The 23,457-nt window shown below is 37.2% G+C and overlaps 1 protein-coding gene across 2 annotated transcripts in view; it reads left to right on the forward strand.

The window, feature by feature from the left end:
- Window positions 1–23,457, forward strand: part of KIRREL1 (kirre like nephrin family adhesion molecule 1) — a 154,523-nt gene that overhangs the window by 126,172 nt on the left and 4,894 nt on the right. For both annotated transcript variants that reach the window (XM_074262248.1, XM_074262247.1), the window contains exons 4-11: window positions 14,773–14,930; window positions 16,452–16,602; window positions 18,508–18,613; window positions 18,873–19,021; window positions 19,365–19,492; window positions 20,441–20,567; window positions 20,665–20,765; window positions 22,128–22,326. In XM_074262248.1, coding sequence (XP_074118349.1) covers window positions 14,773–14,930; window positions 16,452–16,602; window positions 18,508–18,613; window positions 18,873–19,021; window positions 19,365–19,492; window positions 20,441–20,567; window positions 20,665–20,765; window positions 22,128–22,326 — 1,119 coding nt within the window. The remainder of the gene's footprint in view (window positions 1–14,772; window positions 14,931–16,451; window positions 16,603–18,507; window positions 18,614–18,872; window positions 19,022–19,364; window positions 19,493–20,440; window positions 20,568–20,664; window positions 20,766–22,127; window positions 22,327–23,457) is intronic.

Here is a 23,457-nt window from a genome sequence, read left to right on the forward strand (position 1 = left end):
TACATGTGCATACATGCATATAACTGCAACTACAACAAGAATTAAGTATATACTATATACAGAACACTGTTCTAGGCACTAAGGATCATATAATAGGTTATTATATGTAGACATGGCTCCTTGCTTTTTTGAGCTTAAGGTCTAGTGGAAAGGTATTACATATACATAGATAACTAATACAAAATAATACATACTGAATCCGAAGTAAGGATGAAGAAGGGAGAAGGAATGCATTCCAACCTGGAGAAAAAAAAATATAAGCAAGAAAATATGGAACCTGCATAAGGGATGGAAAATGATCCGATCTTTTGGAAATATAGACCACATAGAAGGGAAATGTATAATATAAACAATCTGGAAAGATAATGTGGTCGAAGATTCTGGGGAGTTTTGAGTGCCTACTAAGGAGTTTGAAGTTTGTATGATGGGCAATAGGAACTTCTTTGGGGGTTGCTTCAATATGGTAGTTAACTACAATTATCCAACAGTTGGTAATGAGAGCCTGTGTTGTCCTAAGGCACACTTTGGACCATGTTACTTCTCTACTCATAAAATTTCAGTGATTCCCTATGATTACTTTTAGAATCAAATACAAACTCCTTCTGTTTGACACAATGCCACTCATAATCCATCTAAACTTATTATGTAACTCTCCTTTGCATGTTCTATTTTCCAGCCAAACTTTTTCTTGTGGTTTCTGCACATTCCATATTTCATGTACCTCCATGCCTTTGCTTAGGCTGTGCCCCATGCTTGGAACATACTCCCTCCTCACCTCCGCCTCTTACAATCATTAGTTTCCTTCAAAGCTCAGCTCAAGTGCTGCTTTCTACATACCTCCTTTCCTAGACCCCCAAGCCTATAATGTTCTCCCCACAAAATTACTTTGTATTTGTGTGCACCTGTATGCATACATATTGTTTCCTCCTTTAGAGTTCACTTTGATATTTATTTTTGGTCCTTGTATCTTCAGGACAATCTAGCAGGTTACAGGAACGTAATTGCTTGTTGAATTCAATTCAATAAGCATTTATTAAAAACCAATATGTGTCAGGCACTAAGTACTAAAAAATACAAAGTAATGATCTCCCTTCAAGGAGTTTACATTCTACTGTGGGGAAATGACATGTAAAAAATTTAAATACAAAATATAGACAAAGTAACTTTAGATGGAAAGAACTAGCTACTGGGAAGATCAATATAACTTTCCTGTCAGAGATAGTATTTGTAGGGAGTTTTTAAGCTTGGGAGACATCCTGCATAGAGATGCAATTTAACTGTGATGTGTAGGGAACAACAAATAAGCCAATACAGATAGTTTTCCCTTTATATAAATTCACATTTTGCAAATTTGACTTTTGAAAGATCTACATTCAAAAAATCCCCACCTATATTAACTTTACAGTACTATGCTGGCTCTCTGCTCCTGCCCCTTAACTCCTCTACTCAGTGGCCTCCCCCCAAAAAATAAAAATTCTAATTCCCCCCCCCCCAAAAAAAAACCCCTAAGTCTCCAAGGGGGGCTGAATGAAAATGAAATGATAGGACATGAAATGAAAATGAAAGGACAGACAGACCACCATTCATGCTGGTTAGAGGGCTTGGTTTGAGACCTTAGTCATGAGAGAGGAAACCTATGTGCTATTTTGCCCCATGTCTAGCCTCTGTTTAACTGTCCTCTGTCCATCCAATTAGGGGTACTGTTATTGCCTGTCTTCTGTGTCCATCTTCAGTCTAAATGTTGGCCTTTCTTCCTCTCTGATATAGTCAAGTCCCCATGTGATTAGCCCTACCTCCATCATTCCCACACCATTCCATTCCTCCTCTTGTTTTGCTCCCAATTCCCATGTGAACCATGTCCCAACTCCCTTCCAGGTACACAACTCCCTTCCTGCCTCCCTAATACATGTGAGTAAATTCACATTATGTAAAAATCATTTTTCAGAGAGGTCACTTTATATAAAGTGAGAACTCTGTATATGGGTGTTCTGTGTAGGATATGAAGAAAAGTATTGAGCAGTAAACCTAGAAAGGTAGGCTGGAGTCAGATTGTGGAGGACTTTGAAAACTAAGCAGAAAGGTTTCTGTTTTATCTTAGAGGCAAGAGAGAGCCATAGGGGTTTCCTGAGCAGGGCAGTAATATGATAAAACCCATGCAAAGAATATCAATATGGCAGTTAATTGGAGGGTAGATTGGCAAAGGGAGAGACGAGAGATAAGGAGGTTATTTAGGAGAAGCTATTGCAATAGTAAAGGGAAGAAGGGATAAGAACGAATACTAAAATGCTCGATGTCTACATCTCCTAATTAGTGCCATGGGCTGGACACAATCAGGATGGATGACATTCAGAGTTTGTGTTTTTAGGCCCTGAATATGTCTTCATGGTTCTTGAGTAGCAGTGACTTAGCCCACTGTCCATTACCCTTACCCACTCCTTGCCACACAATATCCCACAAAAGGCAGAAGATTTGTATTCTTTTCAGCTGCATGAAAGAGCAGGAGCAATGGAAGGGGTAGATAGAGGAGAAATGTATATCACATAGTATGCTAGAGGGGAAATTGTATCAATGCTAGAGAAAATGATTAGAAACGCAGCAGGGGCCTGGATCAGGCTTCCCCACCCTCATCTTGAAGATGACCAGCTCAGCAGAAGGGTGGGTGAAGATATGTTTACAGTAGTGAGAAAGCGGGAGGCCAAAGATTAAGAGAGAAAACAAGAGACAAATGACTAGAAAGAGAGAAACTGAAAGACCAAAAATCTGATGGAGAAAGCCTTAAAAATATGTTTCTCAATGTCAGTATCAAACTAAAGCAAAAACCTAGCTCACAGACAGCTCATAAAGACAAAATGAAAAATAAGAAAAAAATTGAAAGAGAAGTCAGAATACAACAAAATATTATTCAGACATATTCAATATGATGTGTGCTGCATCTTCTGGTATTTTCTGTAAGAACACATTATCATGGGTCCTTCCCCTTAGAGAGGAGTGAAATAGTGACTCAGTGGCCCCTACTGGATGTGCTATACATACAGCTTGTCCTCTGTACATGCTTATTATTATAGCATGAAAAAAGATAAAAAATCTTCTAATGAAAAAATCCTTCAGACTCTCCAGATATCATGGGACAACATTTTTAAAATGCCAGAATGTCTCCAAAGATAAAATTATAAAAGAAGACATTAGGAATGAGATTATGTCAAAATCAGAATTCTCAGTGCAAAATTTTAAAGACAAGCAGCAGAGTAGAAATATAGACGACATGATGGAAAATTTCTCTAAAGAAACAAAGGCTTTTAAAGAAAGAATGTCAGATATAGAACATAAAACACTTAAATCAATTGAAATTATTTAGAAGAGGAGCAAAAATACAATTTAAAAAAACCCATGGAATATGAAATTATAGATAGACTATGTAGACTATGTAAACATAATGTAAACATGATTTTCAGAAGACTATAATGTGTATATTAAATACAAATATATAATATCCTTAATATATTACACATACACACACATATAACTGTCAGAAATCCATGTGCCTAGATATTCTGAACACAGACATCAAAGTACTAATGGATTGAATCCACAGATTGCTGCCAAAGAAACATATACACCTAAGCTCAAATATTATATATATCAAGTAAACATTTATTAAATGCCTATTTGTCAGACGCTTTGATAGGCACTTAGTATACAAAAGGAATGGAGATACAAAGGCAAACATGAAATTGTCTCTTCCCTTAAGGAGCTTTTAGAAAGATGTATATGTACAAGCATATTTAAACATTGCATTTAAAATTCTCAGTTGCATAGTGATTAAATCTCTCAATTTCAGTAACAAAATGTTGTAGGAAGCCAGATAAAAGATCTTTTAAGAATGAAGGAATGCCAATTGAATAACCCAGGACTATTACTTAGTCACAGGAAACTGGAGAAGGGGATAGAATGTTTATTGCATAAAGTAAAAGAGCTCAAGCTACAAATCAAAATAATATTCTGCAAAGTTCAGATTAATCATCAGCGAATAAAGTATTTTTTTTAACAAAAGAAAACCATAAAAAGTAGAGTTAAGCAGAATATTTGACTTATAAACATTCTAAACAAAAGAAATAAAAGATAGGCAAATAAGTATACTTTTTGAACAAAAACTAAGTAATGAAATTGATTAACTCATGTTTCTAGGTTATTTCTTTTTTAAAAATTCTTTTTAATTGAACTGTAGAATAAAAGAACAAAGGGACCATTCAGGGACAAAAAGAATCTAAAGTACTGATTATTTAAGAAAAACTTAAAGCTGAATGAACATTCAATCAATAAACATTAAGTGTTGCACTATGCTAAACAGTGGAGATGGAAAGGGAAAGGCAAAAATGAAGTCTGCTATTAGGAAGATCATATATATATATAGGAGTGTATGATGAGAGTGTAGATGGGAAATAATATCTAAGGAAAAGCATTCATGGCAAGGAGGCAAAGACCAGTTGCAGAAAGTGGAATTTAAGTTAAATTTTGAAGGAAGCCAGGAGGCTAAGGTGAGAAGGAAAAGCATTTCAGGCATGGGGGATAGTCAGTGAAAAGGTACCAATTTAGGAAATAAAGAGTTGTGTGGAAGGAACATCTGAAAGTATCATAGAGTAGGTGGAGGGGAGAAAAATATAAGACTCTAAAGGTAGGAAAGGGTTGTAGGTCCAAAGGGCTTTAAAAGTCAACAATGCTATATTTGATCTGGAGGTCATAGGATGCCAATGGCGACTGAGTAGAGAGCTGATATGTCAGACCAAAAGATCACTTTGTCAGCTGACTGGAGGATGGATTGTAGTGGGACAAGACTTGAAGCAGAGACCAACCAGCAGACTATTGCTGTAGTCCAGGTATGAGGTGATTAGTGCTGGGTGGCAGAATGGTATCTGTGATTGGAGAAAAGGTGATGTATACAAGAGTTACTGTGAAGGTAGAAACAACAAAGCATGGCATGTCTATGGACTAAATCCTCTGATCTCCTGAAAGAGAATCAATATCTTCTGTGGGAGGAATAACAGTAGGTGTGCAGAAGGGGAAAGGGAAGATAAATATAGTGGGGAGCTAGAGATGCACTCCTACTTAGTCTATAGTAAGCTGAGGATATAATTTATTTAGTGTCTCAACAGAAGAAGAGGCTATGGAAAAATAATAGCAATGAAGGGAACTTATTGGAGTGGAAGGAGTGGGAGTGGAGTCTTATCCATGGAGGAAAAATAAAAAAGATGCCACTAAAGAATATTCCTATAGTGTGTGTGTGTGTATATGTGTGTGTGTGTGTGTGTGTGTGTGTGTGTGTGTGTGTGTGTGTAAAGGGACCTTGTGATCAGTTTTGTCAGCAAGGGAAACAAACATGTTAGGATACCATCTTCCTTGAAAAGAGAGATGTGACCACCTAGGAAATGGGGAGGTTATAGAACCAGAGATGAGCTTTAGGAATGGTGCATGAACATTGTGAGTTCAGGAGTCTTGTGATTCTGGACAAAAAGTGATTCCAACCATATGACATTACTTCCAATCATAAGTTGCTATTTCTAAGAGTGCTGGACAGCAGAAAAAAAGGGGGGAAGGAGAAAGGATGGTATAAAATCTACAAATTTAATAGCATGGAATTTCAGTAAAGAGTTTAAATGTGATGTCTCATGAGAGACAAAGAATGATAAAGGAACAAATAAGGCTATGGTTCATGAATTGGAGAGTTGAATTCAGTACAGAATATAAGGAGGTGAGAAGATTAGGACAAAAGAAAGGAAAATAAATATACAAGAATATTACCTAAATTAGGGGAGTAGAGGAGGAAAGATTCTGAACCACATGCCTGACTGGAAAGTGAAGAGTCAAAATCAAAAGGGGGGAAGAGATAAATGAAAGAAATAAACACAGAGAGTTGAAGGAAGAAATGAATATTAAAAGAAAATTCAAGGAATTTCAAGGAATTTAGGATAGTGTTGGTAAACTGTAGTGAGGGTTGGAAGGAGAGCCTAGAGGAATGAACTAACATAAAAATAATGTAAGCAGAACTAATTGCAGCAACAAAGTTCTGATTTAAAAGAGGAAGGGGGTATAAATCAATTAAGAAATGAGAAAAGCACAAGCCTAACATCATAACCCAAAATGTCAACGAATTAAACAAGAAAATTATAGAGTGGTAGAACAGCTAACAGAACAAAAATTCAGAGCCTACCAATTTGGGTATAAGAAAGTGGATCTAAAAAAATATAGAATGAGAGATTGGAACAAAATTTACTATGTATAAAATGATGACCAAAAAAAAGCAGGAATTTCAATCTTTAAAAAGATGCACAGTGTCAAAAGTGATAACCCAGGAGACTCCATTATGTTCAAAAATACCATAGGTGATAAAACTGTCAATACTAAGCATATGCACCAAAGAGTATAGCAGCTAAAATAATGAGGGAAAAATACTTATATAGTAACATAATAACAAGAGGAGATTTTAATGTTCCTTTCTTAGAGCTGGATAAATCTAACAGGAAGATTAATAAAAAGGAATTAGACTACTGAACAAATTATTGGAGAAGCTAAATGTGAAAGACTTATAGGAACTTACAGGAATGAGAACATAAAAGTGTAAAACAAAATTTTTCAATATCACATCATATCTTTGTAAAAACAGACCATGTATTAAGGCACATAAAAATTAATTTTTCTTTCTTTCTTTCTTTCTTTCTTTCTTTCTTTCTTTCTTTCTTTCTTTCTTTCTTTCTTTCTTTCTTTCTTTCTTTCTTTCTTTCTTTCTTTCTTTCTTTTATTGGCACATACTGTTTTTATGAATCAAGTTCGGTGAGAAAAATCAGAGCAAAAGGGAAACTCATGGGAGAGATTAAAAAAAAAAAAACAGAAAAAAAGAAGTGAACACAGCATGTGTTGATTTATATTCAGTCTCCTTTTTCTGAATGCAGATAGCATTTTCTTTCCAAAGTCTATTGGGTTTGCTTTGAATCACTGAACCACTGAGAAGGACCAAGTCTTTCATAGTTGATTATTGTACATTCTTGCTATTATGTACAATGTCTTCCTGATTCTGCTTGTTTCACTCAACATCAGTTCATGTAAATCTTTTCAGGTCTTTCTAAAATCAGCTTGTTCATAATTTTTAATAGAACAATAATATTCCATTACTGTCATATACTATAACTTGTTCAGCCATTTCCCTATTGATGGGCATCTACTCATTTTCCAATTCTTTGCTACCACAAAAAGAGTTGCTACAAACATTTTTGCACATGTGGTCCTTTCCCCTCCTTTATGATTTCCTTGGAAAATTGTTAACATTAAAAAAAAATCATAGAAATACTAAGCACCTATATACCGCATAATGCAATAAAATTAGTATTTAACATAAAGAACACAAGCACAGAATAACACAGTAGAGCTTTAATAATGATATCTAATGATAATGTCAAAGAACAAATGACAGAAAGTTTAAATGAAAGAGAATTATAACAGTGAAAAAAGACACTTTTGGATTGTAGCTGTAGTCCTACTCAGAGCAGGAAAATATCTCTGAAACATACTTTAGCAAAATTGGTGGGCGGGAAGCTGAGTTGGCTGAATGGACAACAATAGCAACAAATCCTAGGATAAAAACAAAATGAACAAGGTGAAATCAAAATAGAGAAGGAATAAAAATAATCATCAGAATGCAGGCTAGCCAATTATTTGCTAGAATAATCAGGAATTAAAAGGAAATGCAGGATTAACTGAAAATATCAAATACCTAAATTAATACATAAAAGATTCTTTGAAAATGAAATTGAGAACTATTAAATAATTGCTTATTAACTATTAAAAGGGGCAGGGCAGATTTAATAGATGAATTTTAGTCTTAAGTCAGTTAACACCCATGTCATGCAAATTATTCTCCAAAAAAAAAAAAAAAAAAAAAAAAAAGTAAAGTCTATGAAACAGAGAATTTTAATACTTGAAATAGAGAGATAGAAACACTATATACAAAAATTCACTAAAATTCCAGCAAAAAATATTAATAATACTCAAGGACTCAAATTGATGTTTGCTCTCATAAATTTCCAACAGATAAGATCAAAATCCACCTTTTGAGTTCATCCTATACAACTCTTGCTCATACTGTCTCCTAAGTTTGATACAGGTGATCCACTAGTATGCTGGGAGGAAGATAAGAAGGACACTTTTTCTCCTGACCTTTTGAAGGTACTAGTGGGTACCCTGGATATTCAGTTATCCATGAGTAATTCCAAATACTCCATGTAACCAATTCATCTTTTCTTTTCAAACATTTCCCTGATAACATCTTTTATTTTTGTTCCTCAAAGTTTCTCGTTGATGGTATATTGTTGCTTGCTCACACTTACCATATGCCTCCTCATTGCCCTCTGTGTGATAATCCTTTTTTAATCCTTCTGAGACTGTTGTGTTCTATATCTGGCTGCCAAACAGCAATATATCCAAAAAATTATTCAAGTTGGATTTATATCAGGGATGCAAGGATGATCAACATTTAGGAAACAATTAACATAATTAATCATAACAACAAAATACATGATTATATCAATCAGTACAGAATAAACTTTTGACAAAATAAAACACTTTTTTAAAACCAAAATCTTTTAAAAAGCATAGGCTTTTGTTGAAAAAAAATACCATAGGTAATAAAAGTGTCAATACTAAACATATGCACCAAATGGGATAGTATCTAAAGTCATAAAGGAAGTTAACTAAACAGAAAAAATACCGTGACTATGGACATTTTTGTGATTTAAAAAATATCAGTCATATTCAACTCTTTGTGACTCCATTTACAGTTTTCTTGGCACAAATACTGGAATGGTTTATCATTTCCTTCTCCAGGCCATTTTATAGATGAGGAAAATGAAGCAAACAAGGTTAACACAACTAAGAAGTGTCTGAAACCAGATTTGAACTCATGGAAATGAGTCATCCTGACTTCAGGTCTTATACTCTGTTAATACTGTACCACCTGAATTTAAAACTAAAAGCTAGCATTATAACATAGTGAGGAAATGAGGCTTTCCTAGTAAATTAAAATTCCTTTCTCTTCCCACTGTACATAAGTTTAGAAATGCTAGAGATACTAATAAGACAAAGGAGAAAAATTAAAGATGTAAATATTGATAAGAGGGGACAAAATTCTTAGTTTCACTGACATGATTTACTTAGAAAACCCCAGAGAATCAGGAAAGAAGCACATTGAGAGAACAGATTTTGTAGAAAGAAGATAATAAATCCATAAAACCCAGAATTTTTAGTTAACCCAGAAAGATTACATTTAAATCCCATTTAAAATAACTGAAAATTCATCAGTCTGGAAGTCAAATCTTCAAGACAAAAATAAAATTATAAAATACTTTAAAATAAATAAGGAAATGACTTGAATTATTAGAAGGAAATTCATAGTTTACATTTGAACCATGCCAATATTTAAAATTATAAAACTTAAATTAATTTACAGATTTAAGGATATGCTAATCAAATTACCATGGAGATACTTTACAGCCTAGGCAAAATAATTACAAATAATTTGGAGTCATTGAAAAAGTCTAGATTTAAGTCTCAAAACACACACAAAAAAATGAAAAAAGTATGAAGAAGAAATAGATCTCTGATTTCAACTTGAATTATAAAGTAGTTATCATCAAAATTCTGTATTAGTGATAGTTAGGGAACCTAATAGATATAACATTGAACTGGGAATCAGAAAGACCTGAGTTCAGATACCGTCTCAAACATTTATTAGCAATGTGACCTTGGCAAGTCACTCAACCTCTCATTTTCCTCAATGATAAAATGGCAGTAATAATAATAACATGTCTCCCAGGATTAAAGTGAGGATTAAATGAGATCATATTTATAAAGCTCTTTGAAAATTTCAAATCACTCTATAAAACCCTCAAACACTCTATACATGCTAGGTATTATTATGTTAAAATTAGAAAAGCAGATAATTGAAACAAACTAGATAAGAAAGAACCAGAAGTAATTAAATACAACTTAATGTTTACTAAACCTGAGTACATAACTATTTGGGTAAGGACTTTCTACTTTATAAGAACTGTTAGCAAAACTGGAAAGCAGATTTAAATCATCACCTTACACTATCAATATAGCACAATAATTTTCAATTGGATATTAGACTTAAATATAAAAGCCATTATAAAAAGGGAGAAGTGTTTAGAGTTTTCTTTCACATGTATGTTTTGGGGGAGTAAGAGTATTCTTAACCAGAAAGGAAATCACAGAAGATAAAATAGATTATTTTGATTACATAGAATTGAAACACTTTTTTCATATCATCAATTTAGCTAGGATAAGAAGGAAATTATCAAATGGAGGAAAATTTCCCTTTGTATCATGTATCTGTGATAAGGATCTGATATTCCATTTATATAAGAAATTTACCCAGATTTATAATATCAGCAACAACTTCCTGAGGAATGTGATCAAAGAATATGAACAAATAGTTCTCTAAAGGATTGTAAACTATTAACACAATTACAAGAAAGATCTATTTAAATTACCAATATGAGAAATGCAGATTCAAGGTTTTATCTCATAATTTCCAAATGGCAAAAATAACAAAATGTGGAAATAGTCAATTTTGAAGAAACTTATGGAAGACAGACTCCATAATACAGAGTTAGTGGAGTTTTGAATTGATCCATTCATTCTGGAAAACAATTTAGAATTGTATTAATAAAGTGATTAAAACCTCCATAATTTTTCACCCCAAAATCTTATTGCTTAACTAATTTTTCAAGGGAGGGCCAAGACAGAAAAAAAAAATCCCATGTATACTAAAATATTCATTGAGGCACTTTTTGTGGTAATAAATAACTTGAAACAAAGTAAGCATTGATTGATCAGAATGGCTATATAAAATTGTATTAGGTGAATATAAAAGACTATTACTGTACTGTAAGAATCAGTCAACATGAAGCATGAAAAAAAACATGGAAAGATTTTTATGACGTGATGCAGAGTGAAGTGGGTATAGGTAGGAAAACAATATATATGACTACAAGGATATAAACTGTAAGAAGAGCAAAATGAAAATCAGACGATATGTGATTTTCATGTCCAAGATCAATCTGAAAGAGTTGAGAAAGATACACTCCCTGCCTTCCTTTATTTCAGAGATGGTGGTACTATGGGCATGAGAGATTATTTATACTGTCAAATATGATCAATATATATTGGTTGATTTGTTGAAGGCTTTTTTTTAAATCTCTTTCTCTTAATCCTTGTAATAAGAGAAGGATCTCATTATCCTCATCTGTGAAGTGAGGGAGTTAGACTAGACTGCCTCCAAAGGCATTGCTGAAGTAGAAAAGACTTAAGATGGTTGAGAAAAGAATTCAAGATAATATCTGGGGGCAGCTAGATGATATTATGGATAGAGCATCAGCCCTGAAGTCAGGAGGACCTGAGTTCAAATGTGGCTTCAGACACTTAACACTTCTAGCTGTGTGACCTTGGGCAAGTCACTTAACCTCAAATGCCTCAGGGGGAAAAATATAATTCCTTAATTTTGTACAAGAAGGATTGGCTGAATAGTGTTGACATACTGGAAATAATGTATTAGAATCCTGAGTGTCGAGCCAGGTCTTCCATCAATCAGTTAACAAGCATTTTTTGTAAGCATCTTCTATGTGTTGCTGGACACTGTACTAGATGCTGAGATTAAAAATACAAAAAATGAAAGAATCCCCATTTGCAAGGAGTTTACCATCCTAAGATCTTAATTTAGAAAGGCCAAGGTAATCTATTGTATCCTGAGCCAACACCAGTTGTTTTGACCTTTTTTTTTTAGCACTAGACTCCAATAAGAGTGAGATGTATGACTTTGTAAATCAAGACATCACCTTCATGATGTCCTTGGTTTTCAGGAATGAAAAACCAACATGTGCATGACACAAGTATATGTATTAACATATAAAGGATGAATATGAGAATGAATACAAAGTAATTAACACAAGGGAGTTGGGAGAAAGGGCATAGTGATTGAAAGGATCAAGGAAGGCTCCATATAGGAAGTGGTCTTGGAGGTAAAAAATTTCTAAAAAGTGGAGATGAGGAGGGGGTGCATTCCAGGCATTAGAAGGGAGGGGCAGGCAGCCATCACAGAAGCATGAAGTCCTCAGACATTTTTAACTTGCTGTGTGACCATGGGTAAATTACTTAGCTTCTGGGAACCTGTTTCCTCACCTGTAAAATGGTCACAAGGATAGCTATGAACTATTATGAATGGTTTGAAAACCTTAAAAACTGTTATTAATAGTGTTTATATTATTGGTGTTGTTATTAATGAGGTTCTCCACTTGTGGTATTAAATATGTGGGAGTAAGAGTAAAGAATTTTCAATGAATTGGGAGCTGGGGATTTCATGTGATAAGGTAGTATGTCATTGTCTGGAGAGTTTGGAGAAAAGGTAAGATTCTTTTTAGCCGGGGTCCCAGGAAGAGCCATGTTGTAGAGAGGAAGAGAAAGAGAACATCCAGATAATCTCCCTTTTCCTATTTCTGTAGAGAAGTGCCCCTCTCATCTCTTCCTACCGTTTCATCACATGTACACCTCCCTACCACTTTTTTCCTCTTCTCTTCAGTTCTCAGACCAACCAGCTTCTGCCTTATGACTTTCTACTGTCATTGGATTGTGAGAGAGTGTACTATTGGGATCAAATAAGACAATGTATATAAAAGTTTTGAAAGCCTTCCATCCCTATTAATGACAATTATTAGCTTATACTTACATAGCACTTTAAGGTTTACAAAGTATTTTGCTCACAACAACCTTAGGAGATAGGCAAGTTATTATGTTTTGTTTTGTTTTGTTTTTGGGGGGCACAGTCAGGAGTAAGTGACTTGTTCAGGGTCACATAGCTAATAAATGTCTAAGATAGAATTTGAACTCAGGTCCTCCTGATTCCAGGGCTAGGGCTCTAGAAAGAGAAGGAGGAGGAGAAGGAAGAGAAAGGGAAGGAAGGAAGGAAGAAAGGAAGGAAAACGAAAGGAAGAAAGGAAAAGAAAGGAAGGAGCTCTTGGGTTCTAATCCTGTTTCATGTCCATGATTACATCCTCTCTTTGTGAACAGGATGAATTACTTATCCTCTCAGTAGTCTAGGCCAGTGTTGTCAAACTCAAATAGAAGCTTTAAGTCATATGTAAGGAATCCTATGGGCCACATATTGACCTAGTTTCAAAATGTATTATCTAATTTTTGAGACAGTAAGATGGGTCAACGGTTAGAGCTCTGGGCTTAAAGTCAGGAAGACCTGAATTCAAATGCTGCCTCAGATACTTACTGTGTGTGGCTGGGCAAATCTCTCATTTGTCTCAAATCACTGGAGAAGGAGGGCAAACCATTCCATATTTTTGTCAAGAAAACTCCATCAACAATATTGGTGTGTCCACAGGATCACAAAGAGTTTGACATGATCGAACAACAAAGAAATCTATGTTTTGTCATATTTTTCTTTTGTTAAATATTTCTCAATTACAATTCAATATGGTTCAGGGCACACTCTGGAATGTTGTGTTCTGTACTTGATGTGGACTATACTTGCCCACGTTTGATACCTCTGCTATGAGTCAACTCTAAGATTAAGTTATAGATAAGTTGATAGAAAGAGTTTACTTGCTTGGAAAATTCTCTATTCCAATGACAGGTTCCTCCTCCTCTCCTCTTTTCTTCTTCTTCTTCTTCCTTCTTCTTCCTTCTTCTTTTTCTTCTTCTTCTTTCTTCTTCTTCTTTCTTCTTTTCCTCTTCTCTCTTCTTCTTTTCTTCTTTCTTCTTTCTTCTTTCTTCTCCTTCTCTTCTTCCTCTTACTCTCTCTGTTTCTCTCTCTCTCTGTCACACATACATTAGCTCAGAAGGGGTCAGGTTATTAAGCAACTCAGCTGGACAGGCATCTTGATTTACTGACTTCCAGTTTAATCACACCTCCCTCCTGCTGAGCACTGTCACATTTAGACTCTGATTCTAGAAAAAATCAGTACATTATGATTCCAGAGTTTAGTGTGAAAGTCATAGACCTAACCCTCTCTTTTTCTTATTATTAGACCAATAATAAATAGATATGTATGTATCCTTCTTATAGTTTCCAAAGCTTTGTCTCATTTGATAATCTCACCAAACTGTGAAAAAGGCATTATGGGTAGTAAAAAACCCATTTTATAGATGAGAAGACTTAAGCTCAGAGGGATTAAGGGGACACATAATTGATCACACAACCATTTAGTATGAGAGGTAGGATTCTACACCAGGATTTAGTACTTCCAGATTCAATATTCTATTCACCACAACTTATTACTTTCCAAGCAAACATTCATGAATGGTAAGCCAAAGATAAGATAAGGACATATAGATTTTTATTATCCTCCAATCTTTCCTTAGCACCAAGTTCATAGTTCGGGGACTTGCCAAGAGAGGTGTGTTCTGCCTTATTCTCCAGTATACCTACTGAATTCTGTTTGAGCTCTAAGCCATTCTAGTTTTAATATATTCACAATATAACTCAGTAGGTATGCTTTCCTATCTTTGAGGTTCTCCCCCTCTCAGGTTTAAGTCATGTAAAGAGTCTTTGACCACATGGACCACACCAGTAGAGACATGCTTCAGAGGTACCAAGTTGGTTAAGTGATGTGAAGGTGGGTGATTCAAGGGAATTGGACTCCATACTGTGGACCCATCCTCCCCAACTGTGGCTGACTTTGTTTTCCTTTTCTTCCACAGTCCCCCCAGAGGATCCTACGATTGATGGGGGTCCTGTCATCCTGCTCCGGGCAGGGACACCCTACAACTTGACATGCCGAGCTTGCAGTGCCAAACCTGCTGCTACCATTGTTTGGTTCCGGGATGGGACACAGCAGGAGGGGGCTATGACCACAACGGTGAGGTTCTAAGCCCCATCTTTCTACCTAGCCTGAGTTTCAGAGTCACCTTTCTACCTGCCCTGGACTCGGACTTGTTCTAGTCTGGGACCCAGAGTGAGCTGCTAGGTGGTACCATAGTGCAGAGTATTGGGTCAGAATCAGAAAGACTCCTGAGTTCAAATCCAGCCTCAGACACTTAGTAGTTGGGTGATCTTGGGCAAGTCACTTCACCCTATTTGTCTTAGTTTCCTCATCTATAAAATGAGCTGGAGAAGGAAACGGCAACCTACTCCATTATTTTTGCCAAGAAAACACCCAAATGGGTTCATGAAGAGCTAGATGTGATTGAAAAATGACTGGGCAAAAAGGGATCCAGGAAATCTTTCCATCTACATTTTGGTCCTAGTCTTAACTTACCTACCCAGTGTGGGCACCTCCCTGTCCCCCCCCATCTCCATTAAAAATAGAGAAAATTACTTGATCAGATTCCACCTCACCCTCCTCATCTTCTAGATCCCATATCACTGAAATTAAAGTTAAGCAATAAAGTATTTCCAGAACTCCTTTATGCTCTCCATAGACTATCTTTATCCTCTATTTCCAGATTTATCTTATATTTTCTACTCTTAAGTCAAACTGGAAAAGTGTGTTGGATTCTCATATATTTCCAGCATTCTTCCACCTTTGTAACTTTGTTCAGATCAATCCCTATCACGTAGTGTTCTCTTTCTCTGTCTCTATTTGTCTCAGTGTGTCTTTCCTCTCCCTTTCTCCCTCTTTCTTTCTTCACATTTTGAATTCCTATCTATCCTTTGAAACTCAATTCAAATACCAACTTTTCTTTAATCCTTCTATTCATAACATCCTTCCCTGACCCTTAAACTTCACATAATTTGCATCTCTTTGATGCACTTACCACATAATGATGCATATTTGTATTATCTATGAATGAGTCCTATCAACCTACTAGATTGTAAATATCTCAAGGGCAAGGACCAAATGTTACTTAAAAACTTTGTTTTTTTCTTAGATATTAGCACAATGCTCTGCACACAGTAGGTACTTAATAAATATTTGTTGAATGAATAAATGAATGTCCAGTACTATGCTTACCACCATGAAGAGCTACATAAAAAATGACACATCCTACCCTCAATGAGTCTCTTTGAGGAAATAAGATATACATTCATAAAAAAATTAATAATAATGCTACCAGGCAGTGTACACTAAGAATCAAATGAGCAACACAAACTGTAAGGGCTGTGGAAGTTCAAAGGAAGAAGGGATCACTGTGGGTTGAGGGAGGGCATGGAAAGTTTCATGGACGAGATAAAACCATTACAAAGAATCTTGGAATTGAAACCCAAGACCCTAGCAGTAGATGGGTTAGATTAGTATATTAGGTTAGAATCCTATGCTCCCCTTTCCCTAGAAAGCCCAGCACATAATTCTTTAATTCTTAACCTGAGATGGGGTGGGTTATTCTTGTCTTACTTTGATTTTTTGCCTTTTTCTCCAACACCCCAACTTTACCACTAGGAGGTGCTAAAAGATGGAAAGAGGGAGACCACAATCAGCCAGCTACTCATCTACCCCACCGATTTGGACATTGGGCGTGTCTTCACCTGCCGAAGCACCAATGAAGCCATTCCTGGTGGGAAGGAGACCTCTATCGAGCTCAACGTGCACCGTGAGCTTGGGTGACATGGGGACTGCCTAGATCTGGGAGAATGTAGAGGAGCAGGATTGTTGTGTGTAGAGGAAATAGAATATGGTAGAAAAAGCTCCGGATTTAAAATCAGAATATGAGAGTTTAAATCCCAAGGCAACTAAGTGCATAGAATATAGACATGGCAATGGGAAAACCTGAGTACAAATTGTTGCCTCAGACATTTATTATCTGTGTGACATCTCTCTGCCTTAGTTTTTCTCGTTTATAAATGGTCATATAATAAATATCTAAATAACTAACTAAATAAAAATAAATAAAATGATCATCTAATAACATACTTGGTAGTATTATTGGTGAGAATCAATTGATTATTTAAAAGCATTTTGCAAATCTTAAAGTTCTATGTAAATTTTAATTTAGTCTCCTCCCCTTTTTTCTTTTTATCCTTGTTCTTCCTCCTTTCTTCATCTTCCTCCTCGTCTTCCTCTTCTCCTCCTCCTTTTCCTCTTTTTCCTGCTCTTCCTCCTCTTGATTTTCCTCGTTCTCTTTCTCTTCGTTCTCTTTTTTTGTTCTTCTTCCTCCTTTTTTCCTATATTTGTTCTTCTTTATCTTTTTGTTCTTGATCTTTGTTCTTGTTCTTGTTGTTGTTATTATTACCTTGTGACATTGAACAAATGAATCACTTGCCTTCACTTGTTAAATGAGAGGTTTGGACTAGATGATCTCTAACCTTCATTAAATTTTAAAATCACATTATTTAGGAAAATTAAGGGTAAGGCAGAAGAAGCATGGTCCAACAAAAATCATCTCGCTGAAGCAAATTGGGCAATGATCTGCAATGAGTGACCACTCTAGCTAGAATGACAGAATCTCAGGCGTCTGAAAGACGCCTCAGAAACTATTAAATCCAACACTTTCCTGAGTAGATAAATCCTCTGAAGTATTCTTGGCTAGCAGTCAAATGATCTGTGTCTAAAAACTTCCAGTTAAGAAGGAACTCCCTACTTCTGAAGGGGACTCCTTTCACTTTTAGACTTTTCCCTTAGGGACAAAGAAAGAAGAGCAGTGGTGTTTAGTCACTTTAGGAGAATGGCCAGCCCTGAGATCCAAGGTGGAGGGATTGCAGTAGAATTGAGGGTAGTTTAAGTAAGGAGTGACCATGCTTCTGATCAAAGCAACATCTCCCTCTAGTGATTGCTATGTGTAATGGAAAGCATCCATTCACAATCTTGCACTTTACAGAATCATAAAATTTAAAATTGTAAGACACTTTGAATATCTTTTAGTCCAATCTATTTTATGGATGAGAAAAGTGAGTCCCATGTATGTTAATTCAATTCAACTTATATAACTTACTCAGGGTAACCCAGGTCTCCTCAGTCCAATCGTGGGTACCTTCTGATTTATCATATTCATTCCACCCCCAATGAACATTTTATTGAGCATTTACTGTCTGCAGCACATGTATTAAGATCCAGAAGAGATGCCTTATTTACATACGATGCAGTCCCTCCCCTTGGGTGGTTTATTGAATATTCCTAAGTCTTGATTTCTTAATCTGTAAAACAGAGAGAGGATATATGTGGTGTGTGTGTGTGTGTGTGTGTGTGTGTGTGTGTGTGTGTGTGTGTACGTGTGATGTTGGACTAGATACCCCATAAGGTCTTTCTACTTCTGAATTTATGGCTTTTTTTTTTTCATGGACTTTTAAGTCTCCATCTTTATTTTCTGTCCCTTGGGGATAGGAGTATGGAAGGCAACTTATTCAATGCAATTGGTATTTTGAACCTAGGTTTTTGATTTTCTTGCTCTGTGTGTCTGTCCCAATTGAGGGCAGGAAATGAGGGAAGTGGGGAGAAGGACAGGAAGGCTTCCTTTCACATTTTACTAGTCCTGACTTCCTTCCTCTTCACTATTATGTAGACCCACCCACTGTGACTCTATCCATCCAACCCCAGACTGTGCAGGAAGGGGAGCGAGTTGTCTTCACCTGCCAGGCTACAGCTAACCCAGAAATCCAAGGCTACAGGTGATGGGAGAGGTCTGGGGCCTGGGGTGGGCACTGAGTGAGAGGGAAGCGGGTTCAAGAGAGAGGTAGAATACAGGTGATGCGGGGAAGAGGAACACGTTTCAGAGGGATATTGGAAAAAAAAAAAGGATCAGAGGATAAGTGAGGGAAAAATATGTGAGAGGATCTCGTTGTAGAGACATGGGCAGAGGATATTTATGAACAATCATGTATGTAGTTTGATGTAGGAATCTGATCTCCCGTTTCTCTTGTCCCCTAGGTGGGCCAAGGGTGGGATACTGATTGAAGATGCTCATGAGAGTCGCTATGAGACAAAGGTTGATTACTCCTTTTTCACGGAGCCTGTGTCCTGTGAGGTCCACAATGATGTAGGCAGTACCAATGTCAGCACACTGGTGGATGTTCACTGTAAGTACCAGGGTTTGGAAACATGGATAAGACAGCCAGGAAGTTTGAAGGCTAGTGAATCTTGGCTGTGATTTGAAGTCTTTTTTTTTTTTTTTCCAAAAGAGATGGAAGAGAAAAGGGAGAAAGGGTCCCTGCTCTAGCTCTTTTCTGGCCTCTTCCCTTACTTCTCTTTTGGGTTGAGGCTATTTGAGAGAAGTAGGGACTGAGGAAAGATTTAAGAGAAGCAAAAACAATACTTTCAGGGGAAAAGAGAGAAGAGGACAAGAGAACGCAAGATAGTTGTTGTGGGAAGGTATACCCTGAGAAGATGGGGACCCTAATAAGCTTCCCCTCTCTACTTCAGTTGCTCCCCGGATTGTGGTTGACCCCAAGCCCACAACCACAGACATCGGCTCTGATGTGACCATCACATGCGTGTGGGCTGGCAATCCTCCTCTCACCCTCACCTGGACCAAGAAGGACTCCAACATGGTAACACCCCTTTCTGCCTGTCCGGGAGAGTTCAGGATAGGGATTTTTTTGTTGGAGTAGTCTCTATCACATGTTTTAAGCAGGACATTCAATTTTATGTAGTGGATAGCCTGCTAAACTTGGCATCTGGAAGACTGATTTAGAGACACTTTATTAGCTATTTGATAGTGGGCAAGTCATTACACCACTCACATTCATATACAAGGAAAGATAATAATAAAACATTTCATAAGGTTGTTTTGAAGTTCAAATGAGTTGATAGATATAAAATACTTTGAGAAATTTGTACTAATAAGTATCAGATGGGCTCAGTCAAGGCAGCAGGAGGAACAAAATGATTAGTGCCAGTGAGAGAAGGGTATGGGGGGGTCTGCACTGGGGCTTTTTTTGAATACTTCATCTCAGGATGATGAAGATGCTAGTGTCTTGGAAGAATAAAAATGAATACTAATTGGTTCTTTGGGGGAGACATGAAAATAATTGGTGTGCTTCACCTTAGAGAAGAAAAAATCATATTTGAGAGATTAAACCTAAATTGCAGCAAATGGGATTTTGATCAGATAGAAGGAAGAGTCTTTTGCCTGATTGAGTAAAGAAACCCTGGTGTGGGCAACTGCAGGAGGTTAGGAATTTATCCCAAGCAAAAGAAAGATAATTGTTTCCTCTTCTAGAATTCAGTTGGAATAGGAGAAATAGATGAAGACAGACAGACAGACACACACACACGCAGATAGAGACTGAGGGGAGAGAGACAGAGGCACAGAGAGACCAATAGAGACAGAGACTGAGAGACAGAGACAGAGAGTTGGTATAGTCTCTAGAGCCCCCTTCCAACTCTAGGATTCACCAGTTCCATTTCCTACTTTCCCTCTGATGTTGTGAAGTCTTGAATTACTCAAGAAAAATGGGCATTCTGGCTCCATTCCCGAAATTGCTTTCTCTGACCAGGTCTTGAGCAACAGTAACCAGCTGTACTTGAAGTCAGTAACCCAGGCAGATGCGGGCATCTATACCTGCAGGGCCATTGTGCCTCGGATTGGTGTGGCTGAGCGAGAAGTGGCTTTGTTTGTAAATGGTGAGCAAGTGTTGGGTAAGAGGGGCTGTGAGGGAATCTGGGAACTGAGGCATGGGGAGTGCAGATATATCACTTTGTCCTGGTCTCTGTGTCCTAGGGCCCCCCATCATCTCCAGCGAGGCTGTGCAATATGCTGTCCGTGGGGATGGTGGCAAAGTGGAATGTTTTATTGGAAGCACACCTCCCCCTGACCGAATTGTGAGTTCTGGGGAGACTGGTTGGGACCTTCTCCTGTGGGAAAGAGGCTCATTTTACCACTCAATCTTTTCCTTACTCTTTTATGACTCTTCTTCCCTTCTCCAATTTCTTCTTCTCATTCCCTTTCTCTTCTTCCTATTTCAGCTCTTTTTCTTAAGTTTTCATCCTAATAGTTTCCATTCCTTTTCCCTTCTTTTCTTTTCCTGTCATCCTTTTTATCTTTTTTCTCTTGCCTCTTTTTGGTTTCTCTCCTGTCTTTTTTTCTTACTCTATTCTTCACCTCAACTAGCTCTTTTCTGCTTCCCCAGTGCCCCTCCCCCTCACTCTGAGCCATTAATTCCTTCCGTGACCATTAACCGTCAAACCCCTCATCACATTTAATGACCATTTGGCTAACTCCAGGGCTGCATGGGGACACTTCATTACCACGGCAGCCTGGGCTGCAGGAATGATAGGCTCCCAGGGGGATGTTCCTTTCCACATCCGGGAGGATTTATCCCTGGAAAAGAGCCAGATCCTAGCAGCTAACATAACCTCAATCCTGGTCTCCCAGGGAATAAAGGAGGTGATTCTGGACTAGACCTCCCAGCTAGGGAGCACAAGGGTGGGTGTATTGGAGGATAATTCTCTCAGATTGACCTGTTCTTTTAATGTAGAAATTGGTCTTAAAGGACAGCTTAGTCTAGATTTGTTTAAATTTTTAAAGTTGGGAGTTATGGTAGAAATTAGGGGTAAAGTTAATTCTATAGTTAAAATTGGGCTTGGAATTAGCTTAAGGCTATGTTTGTAACTGTAGTTAATTGTCTTTAAGGTTAGTGTTAGGTAGAGGTTGAAGATAGGTTTAATTGACTAGGTTAATGTATTAGGTTGAGGGTAAGATAACCAGAGGGAAAATTGTTACTGGTTTGCAGTAAGGTTAATACTAAGTGGTGCAGTGGATAGAATCTGGGCCTGGAGTAAGGGAGACCTGACTTCCAATCAGCCTCAGACACTTACTAGCTGTGTGATCCTGGGCAAGTCACTTAAGCCTGTTTTCCTCCGGTTTCTCATCTGTAAAATGATCTAGAGAAGGAAATGGCAAACCAGTTCAGTATCTTCCAAGAAAATCCCAAATGGGGACACAAAGACTTGGATACAATTGAAAATGAATGAACAATAGTGCTAAGTATAAAGCTAAGACTCATTTTAGGATCAAAGTTGGGTTTATGGTTGGTTGGAGGATTTCATTGCTTTGGAACTGGAATTTAATATCATAATCTCTCAAATAGAAGGAGGATTTGGGGACAGGGATTTGAAGCAGAGACTTTTTAGGGATTTGCACCTGCTACTTATCCTTGACTTGTATCCTCTTCACTTTCTTAGGCTTGGGCCTGGAAGGAGAACTTCCTGGAGGTGGGGACTCTGGAGAGATACACTGTGGAGAGGACTAACTCGGGCAGTGGGGTGCTTTCTACTCTGACCATCAACAATGTCATGGAGGCTGATTTCCAGACCCATTACAATTGCACAGCCTGGAATAGCTTTGGACCGGGCACAGCCATAATCACATTGGAGGAGAAAGGTAGGAAGAGAAAGGAGAGGCTAGGGAAGGAATTGTGGAGATATGTTGGAGGGCACAGGCATTTCTCTCTAGAAGCGGAGTTTTGTCACCTCCTCTTTTGTTCTGAGGAGGGACAGAATGATTAGTACCAGTGGGTGGAAGATATAGAGATCCTCTGGATTGGGGAATGTCCCCTATACTGTTTCTCAGTATATGCTGTATAATTTTTAGAATGCTGTTATTTTGGAAGAACAAAAATAAATACCAATTTGATCTTAGTGGGGAGATGAAAATAATGGGTCAGAACCCTGAACTCTACATTTAGAATCAGGATGGGCAAGATTCTGAGGGGAAAAGTGCTTAGCATAATACCTGACATTTGTATATTAATTATTGATTGGTTGAATCGAAAGATCCCATTTTTGCCCTCTAAGATCTCCTGGTTGCAAAATCACAAAATTCAATCTTAGAAGAAATGTCAGTGGCCATGTAGCCCAATACTGTCCCAAATTCCTTCTACTCTGTACCCCACCAAAGATCATCCAGCCTCCAATAGATGCTATTATTCAAAGCTATTAAGTATTGCTCAGAGATGTCCAATGAGGAGGAACTTGCTATTTTTCAAATTGGTTCATATCATTAACTAATGGTTAAGAAAATTTTCTTTATGTCAAGCTGAAAAATCTGCCTCTTGGCAACTTCTAACTATTTCTAGTTCTTTCTGCTCCTTGGACCCAACAGAGCCAATCTAATCCTTCTCTCGTATCACATCCCTTCAGACATTTAAAGACAGTTAGTATGTCCTCTATGAGGTTACTCTTCTCTACATGAAAGGTCCCCAGGTCCTCCAAACTGACTTCATATGCCTCAAACTCAGAGCCCCTCTCTATCCTGGTAGCAGTCCTCGTTTTAATGTCAGGGGATAAATAGAAAGGGTCTTTACTTAAGGGAAGTTTACAACATGATGAAGAAGACGTGTTCTCTGACCCCATGATCCCTATTGTGATAGACAGAATGATAGACAGAAAGTCACTTGACATTACATGAAGGGACACATTGGCATTTAAAAATGCATGTGCAGGAAATTTCCATTGTGAGCAATGAAGAGGGATGCGTCAGGAAAGGCTTTTGGAATAAAAGGACTCTTAGATA

This window comes from Sminthopsis crassicaudata, chromosome 4 (assembly GCF_048593235.1).
Source record: "Sminthopsis crassicaudata isolate SCR6 chromosome 4, ASM4859323v1, whole genome shotgun sequence".
In the NCBI taxonomy this organism is placed as follows: Eukaryota; Metazoa; Chordata; class Mammalia; order Dasyuromorphia; family Dasyuridae; genus Sminthopsis; species Sminthopsis crassicaudata.